This window comes from Nicotiana tabacum, chromosome 24 (assembly GCF_000715075.1).
Source record: "Nicotiana tabacum cultivar K326 chromosome 24, ASM71507v2, whole genome shotgun sequence".
NCBI lineage: Eukaryota > Viridiplantae > Streptophyta > Magnoliopsida > Solanales > Solanaceae > Nicotiana > Nicotiana tabacum.
The window spans coordinates 99,901,195-99,909,479 of record NC_134103.1 but is presented as its reverse complement, the minus strand read 5'-3'; the positions used below and the strand labels follow the sequence as shown (position 1 = coordinate 99,909,479).

General features: G+C 37.3%; 1 protein-coding gene across 1 annotated transcript; it reads left to right on the top strand.

The window, feature by feature from the left end:
* Nucleotides 1–2,338: 2,338 nt before the first annotated feature.
* On the top strand, nt 2,339–2,899 carry LOC142178347 (uncharacterized). The gene has a single exon (XM_075247682.1). The coding sequence runs from the start codon at nt 2,339–2,341 to the stop codon at nt 2,897–2,899; it is 561 nt and encodes a 186-aa protein (XP_075103783.1).
* The last annotated feature ends 5,386 nt before the right edge of the window (nt 2,900–8,285 follow it).

Here is an 8,285-nt window from a genome sequence, read left to right as displayed (position 1 = left end):
AATGCGCACAAAAAAAAAATAAACGAGTGCGCGACATCGCAGCTTGTTCAAACAAATTTCATAAATAATAAAACGGTATAAAAGCGGTAATGTATAAAAGGTTCTAAAACATGTAATAACTCAAATATTCAAGCCAAGTTTAACTCAATAAAGCGACCGTGCTAGAACCACGGGACTCGGGGAATGCCTTGCACCTTCTCCCCGGTCAACAGAATTCCTTACCCGGACTTTGTTTTCGCAGACCGATAATAATAGAGTCAAACCTTCCTTTGACTAGGGATTCAAATAAAAGGTGACTTGGAACACCTCAAAACTCAATTCCAAGTGGCGACTTTGTAAGTAAAATAATCCCTACTCAAGTTTGTCACTTTAATTGAAAAAACTCTTTAACCCATAATCCATAACATATATCTTTTGGGGGCATAAAAGGGGTGTGACAGACATCACTCAATCATGTACCTCACTAGCCTCACCATCATCAACAAATAAGGGAACACATCCCACATCAAGTATCACAACATATTAGCAAATAATAGAGATTGGGGTAAACATGTACAATATTTTTATGACTGAGTACAAATAATGTGAGCATGAATAAAGCCTGAGCATGATCTCTAACATGAAGGCAGACAAGTTCAACAACAAGTAACTACGTAAACACAGATGATGGCCATGAGGCCTCACGGGACGGACCAAGTCTCAATACTTCGAGGTATATACCCACACGCCCATCACCTAGCGTGGGTATCACCTCCAAACAGTCACACGATATCAAATTCTCCGGGTTTATACCCTCAAAACCAGAGTTAAAACTGTTACTTACCTTAACAACGTAAAATCCTACTCCGGGATGCCCTCGTCTCTGGAATCGGTCTCCAAAAGCTCTGAATCTAACCAAAAATCAGAATACTACTATCAACATAGTCTAAAGAATCGAATTCCACAATAAAAACTACATAAATATGCCAAAAATCCGAAATCGGCCAAAACCCGGCCCCTGGGTCCACATCTTGAAATCAGTCAAAAATGATAGAAGAATAAACCTCGTCCTCTCTCGAGTCTAACCATATAAAATTCATCAAAATTGGACTCCGTTTGGTCCCTCAAATCCTCACTTAAACTCTCCAAAACTCAAACCCTAAATCCCTTAATTTCACTTTGAAATCATCAATCAAATCCCAAAAATGAAGATGGATTCATGAAATATATCCAAAACCGAGTAGAGAATATTTACCCCAATCCTTATGGTGAAAATCGCCCCCAAAATCGCCCAAATCCGAGCTTCCCAACTCAAAATATGACTGAATGAACAAACTCTCATTTTATATATTTTTCTGCCAGCTATTCAGCCTCGTTTCTCATGCCAAATGATCCCAAAACTCGCTTTTTATGCCTCCAATGGATTCCTTGTGAATGTTTAGTCAAGTTAGGCTTTTGAATCACTCAATTTGACCTTATAATGAAGGAGATATGTAGGTTTTAATATTTGCAAATCGTGTAGATTTTTAAATACACCGATAGTGGCAATTTCGTAATTAATATAAAAAATCTAGCAACCTAATTCTTAGTAAAATGACCATAACATCCTCATACGATGCCCAAATTCGATGATTCTTTTTGTTACGGGTCTATAATTACGATACGGATCTAATACTTTAATCAAAAAAAGAAATCGGAGCTCATTTGTTCAATATGATATCATCTATGCTTGAAGAAACGACGTCCAATTATAAGAAAAACGAGTGCAACACAACCCAAACCTATCTGAAACTCACCCGAGGCTCTCGGGACCTCAACCAATAATTCCAAAAAGTCATATATCACTACCCGAACTTCGTCGAACCTTCAGAATACCCAAAACAATAACAAAACACCAAATCAACCTCGAATTCAAGCCTAAGAATTTCTAAACTTCCAACTTTCGCCAATTCAAGCCTAATTATACCATGGACCTCCAAATTATATTTCGGACACACTCCTAAGTGTAAAATCACCTAACGAAGCTAATCGAATCAAAAAAATCTACATCCAAATTTGTTTACTCATAAGTCAACTTCCGGTTGACTTTTGTAACTTAACTTTCTAACTAAGAGACTAAGTGTTCATTTCACTTCAAAATTACTCCGGACCTAAACCTACCAACTCGATACAACTCAATACCGTTGAGCAACATATAAAGAAGTAGGAATGGGGAAACAAGGTTATAACTCTCGAAACGACTGGCCAGATCATTACAGTTCTCTCTGCTAAAAACAAGTTAGGTCTCAATATCACTGGTAGGACATACAAACCACAATTTAACTCTCCTTATTATCATTTTTGGGAAAGGTGCAATGACATGGTCATTGCATGGATGATAAACTCCTTGTCTAGGGATATAGCCAATAGTGTAATGTGTTTTGACACTGCTAAAGATATATGGACTGACATTAATGAGAGGTTTGGTACTTCTAATGGCTCTAAGTACATTCAACTTCAAAGGAAGATTAGTCTTACTTCCCAAGGTCATTTAGATATTGCCATTTACTTTACCAAGCTGGGAGGTATTTGGGATGAGCTTAATACTACTTATGTTGGTCATGTATATTCTTGTGGTGCTCTCCCCAAATTCATTGAAGATCAGAAAATCTATCAATTCTTTAGAGGTCTGAATGAGTCTTATTCTATCTGCAAAAGCAATATTCTTATGATGCTTTCGCTTTCATCCTTAAGTAAGGCATACTTCATGCTACAATATGATGAGAAACAGAAAGAGACTTTTGCTCCTGTTCCTGGTTTCTCCCATGATTCTGTCTCCTTCAATGCCTCAGCTGGTCCTGTGAACAATTCTAGGGGTTTTAGTCAAAGGGTTCAATTTGATATAAAGAGGGGGTCTAGTTCATCTTCCAACCTTTCTTGAAGACATTGTAAGAAGTCTGAGCACACTATAGATAAGTGTTACAAACTGCATGGCTTCCCCTCAGATTTTAAATTTACGAAGAATAGAAGGTCTGCAATTTGTGTTCTATCTGCTGGGCATCTTATGGATTCTACTTTCACCAAACCAAATTCATCTAATGACGGTGGACATTAGGGGTGGGCGTTCGGTATTTCAGTACGGTATTTAATAATTACGGTTCGATATTTCGGTATTCGGTATATCAATTGTGCTTACCAAATACCGTACCAAAGTAGTTCGGCATGCCCCTAGTGGACATGGATTCAGTAAAGAACAATACCAATATCTCATGACCCTGCTTCAACAAGTCCACACATCTCTTACTCTTCCTTCTAAGAATATTGCCATTGCAAATACATGGCTTGCCAATTTTGCAGGTGTGTACAATCACCCTGAGGTGCATTCTGCTTCTTTTCATGTATGTGCAGTTTCACACTGAGGATAAACCCTTGGATCATAGATTCTGGTACCACCAACCACATGACACCATACAAATACTTACTTCACAATCTTAAGCCCTTAATAACATATTTCCTAATTACTTTACCTAATGGATATAAAGTAAAGGTCATATCTACTGGTTCTTTAATTCGCAGATATGACTTTGCATAATGTCCTATTAGTTCCCTTATTTCATTTTAATTTGATCTCTGTACACAAGTTACTTCTTCAGTTCAAATGCCTTGCAATCTTTACCATTTCTAACTGTATTTTACAGGGCCTTTCTCTGATGAGGCCTATGGAAATTGGTAAGGCTACAAATGGACTGTACTTCTTGCATTCAGTTGATTCCCATTTTCCTTTGTCTATTCCTAGTTCTGTTTTTTCTTCTGCTCAGTCTAATATTTATGCTTTTGTTCCTAGCACTACTGTTATTTCCAATTCTGTTGACCATTCTGTATCGCATAGTTCATCATCTTGTGATCCATATGTTGTTGCTAATAAAAATGATATGTTTTGGCATCAAAGATTAGGTCACATTCCATTTGCCAAGATGAGATCTATTTTATTTTTGTCAAATAAGATTCATCTAAAGAACCATTTTTGTGCAATATATGTCCAATGGGTGGACAACATACACTTCCATTTCCTGATAATACTATACCTTCTTCTCTTCCTTTTCAACTTGTTCACATTGATATTTGGGGCCCTTACAACACTCAAACTTACAATGGCTTTAGGTATTTTTTAGCTCTAGTTAATGATTTCACTAGAGTTACATGGACTCATCTCCTTTCCTGCAAGAGCAATGCTCTTTCAATTCTCGAAGCTTTCATCCCAGTGGTAAGAGTACAGTTTCAATCTTATGTCAAATGTTTTTGGTCTGATAATGCCTATGAACTAGGGGGTAGTTCTGAACTCCAACAATTCTTTGCTGACAATGGTATACTTCACCATACTACTGTCCCTCACACTCCTCAACAAAATGGTATTGTTGAAAGAAAACAGAAACACCTCTTAGAAGTTTCTAGGGGTTCTTTATTCTAATCCAAACTCTCTCTTAAGTACTTGGGTGAATGTGTTCTCACTACTATACATCTCATCAATAGAATTTCCTCCATAGTTTTACACAACATCTCACCTTTTGAGAAACTGCATGGTCATGCTTCTTCTTAAGATCACTTGAAGTCCTTTGGTTGCCTTTGTCATGCAGCCAGTCCTAAGCTTGATAGGGATAAGTTTCAACCTAGGTCGATCTCTATTATTTTCTTGGGGTACCCTTGTGGGAAAAAAAGGGTACAAATTACTTAACTTGTCATCCTTTTCTATCTTTTTCTCTAGAGATGTTGTCTTTTATGAACACATCTTCCCTTATCACTCTCCTTCTCCTTCTCCTTCTCTAACTTTCCCTCCTTATTCGGATTATGTTAAGGTCTCTCCTTCTCCTGTACCTTCTGCTGCACCTTCCGCCTCTCCTGCTTCTGCTTCCATCCCTCCTCCTCATCCTCCTCTTGTTTTAGTTCCTGAACTTAGGAGGTCTGGCAGGCCTGTTCAGGTTCCTAAGTACATTAAAGATTTTGTTTGTAATTCTGTTATTCCTTCTTCCTTTTCTGCTTCTGTGTCTCCTCACGTACCTAGTGTTAAACTACACATGCATGAGCCTCAATTTTACCAACATGTTGTTTCTAATCCTGCTTGGTAAGAGGCCATGCTAAAAAAATTTCAAGAACTAGAAGCTAACCACACTTTGGACATTGTTCCCCTTACTTCTCATAAGAAGGCCATTCTATGCAAATGGGTGTATAAGATTAAACAAAAATTTGATGGTTCTATTGAGAGATACAAGGCTAGACTTGTCATAAGAGGGGACACGCAGAGGGACGGTATTGATTATATAGAGACCTTTTCCCATGTTGTTAAACTCACTACCATCAGATGCCTTCTTACTCTAGCTATGAAGAGAGGTTTGACTATTTTCCAATCGGATGTCAACAATACTTTTTTGCATGGTGACCTCTATGAGGAAGTTAAAGATTCCCCCTGGTTTGAAAGAGTCTCCATCTTCTTTTACCTCTCATCCTTTGGTGTGCAAGCTTTAGAAGTCACTCTATGGTCTTAAGCAAGTATTCAGATAATGGTTTGTAAAGCTGTCTGAATCCTTGTTGTCCAGAGGCTACATATCTAGCAAAAATGACTATTTCTCTATTTATCAGATCCTCTGGCGCTTCTTTGGTGGTTATGGCTGTCTATGTAGATGACATTTTATTAGCTGGTGATAATCATGATGAGTTGAATGCTTTGAAAGCTTTCCTGGATGCTCAATTCAAAATTAAGGACTTGGGATCTGTCCATTACTTTCTAGGTTTGGAAGTTACTCCTCATGACCCTGGTTATCTTATGACTCAACACAAGTACACTTCTGACTTACTTTCTGAGTTTCATTGTGACTATTTCTCCCCTATTACCACCCCTTTGGATCTTAGTGTGAAGCTGGTTTCTGACATGCATGCCCTCTTGCCTGATCGTACTACATTTATGAGGTTAGTTGGCAAGCTCAACTTCCTACAACACACAAGGCATGATATATCTTTTTCAGTGAAACACCTCATTCAATTTTTACAATCCCCACATGTTCCCCATATGCTGGCAGCTTTACATGTCCTTAGGTAGCTAATGAATGCCCCTGCTCAGGGTATTCTCCTTTCTGCTAACTCAGATCTTTCTCTTCTAGCATATTCAGACTCTATTGGGCTGCATATTCACGAAGGTTTGTGATTGGGTTTTAGATTACTCTTGGGGGTAACCGAGTTTCTTGTAAGAGTAAGAAGCAACCCATTGTTTCTCTTTCTTCAGCTGAGGCTGAATATAAAGCATTGAGGATGGTTGTGGCTGAGGTTTCTTGGTTGGTTTGTTTGCTTGGTGATCTGGGCCTTCACATTTCTGCTCCTGTTTCTTTATTTTGTGACAGGCAGGCAGCTTTGTAGATTGCCAAGTACCCAGTGCTCCATGAACGCACCAAACATATTGAAGTTGATTGTCACAATGTTCAAGACAACCTGCATTCTGGTTTGATATCCCTTCGGTTTATTTCCAGCTTTGCTCAGCTTGCTAATATGCTGACCAAAGCTCTGCCTACACCCTCCAGCTTGAGGGGAGGTATTATTGGGCCTCATTATTTTCTACTTAGTCTGGGCCTCCTTGTATAACCGTCCCAGTTTGCTTTTAGTCATTCATTAATTTCTATATACACTGATGATGAAACATTTCAGACATAATAAGAAATAAGAATTCATTTTCTCTCTCAGATGTTTGTTCTTCTCGTTTCTCTCTCTCTTCTCTTTATTAGCGTTTCAATCCTAAATCAATTTCTACGATTACACTAAGAACTAATGAACTAATATTACTCAATTCGTATACTAAGTGGTTCAATGACATTTTTCAACCAATCAAATAAGGTCCTATCACATTACCTTAGAAATCCAATTTGATTGGTTAATAAATCAAATGAGTCAATCAAATTGAGCAAAGGAGTGGAGGACCTTATTTACCGCACTACTAACTTTTCTTCAACTGTATATATAGGTTGTTTTCAAGAACAAAGAAATCAGGACATCTTTTCGATTTGAAGTGAGATTAAACGGCATCAATTTAAAGCGCTCTAGCAGGGAGAATAATAACAAACAACAATAAAACGGGATCAATCTAAGCGCTCTAGCAAGGGTCAACAAATAACAACAACAACAACCCAGTAGAATCTCACTAGTGGGGTCTGAGGAGGGTAGTGTGTACAGACCTTACCTCTACCCTGGAGTAGAGAGGCTGTTTCCGATAGACCCTCGGCTCCCTCCCTCCAAGAACTCCCCACCTCGTTCTTGGGGTGACTCGAACTCACAACCTCTTGGTTGGAAGTGAAGGGTGCTTACCACTAGAGCAACCCCTCTCAAGAGAGAACATATTAATAGAACTTTTTTCTCAAGATCAAACTTAAGCATTGTTGGAATCTATTTCCTTGAAGATCAAATATCACATGACAGTTTGTATCATCATCTATTCGATGATTATATTAGTTTAGCCCTCAAATCAAAGAAGACAGGAATGAGATATCTAGATAAGAGCTTCAAAGTAAGTCTAAAGTGCTATCAAACTTTTCTTGATGACCGATTACACCATTAGGAAATCGTCGTCATTCTTCATTCGATAAATATGATACTTTTGCCATCAAATGAAAAAAAAAGATAATTATATTAAAGACAAGATCAATGGATACTCACAGTTGTATACTCATATTTATTAAGGAAGTAATTGCCTACATATGTTTCGTAATTCCAATTATTTTCTTCACGCGAAATTTGTTGTGTATATATAAACATGTAAATTGTTGTTAAGTTAATTAGAGTGTGTTTGGTATGGCGTAAGCCACTTCCCACGATACGTGCTTTTGGATGTTTGGTTGGTAAGTGAAATATATTAGAGATAAATAATATTATTAGTAAATCCGAGCATGTTATGATGCATTTTTTTAATATTATAGCCTAATGATAAAATATACTATGTATTAGTAGAAGCAAATAATATAAAAGGCCAAGATAGTTTGACGGAAACTAACATCTATACATAATTGAAGAAAGTCATTTTTCCCATTTTGATGGTAATCAAACATAAACAAAACAACTTCTTAATTAATAGTCCTTTGGACTTTTATATTTTTTACATTTTTCATTGGAATGGGCTCCTACCCTATCTTCTATGTAATAAATTATCAAAAAAAGAAGAAAAAGAGTACTATTAGTAAAACTTGTCCCGTGTCAATGATAGATCAAATAGCAACTCACTTTGACTCATATTAACAACATCACAACACAAAATGTTAACAATAACAACAATAATAAACGCAATAACAAAGAAG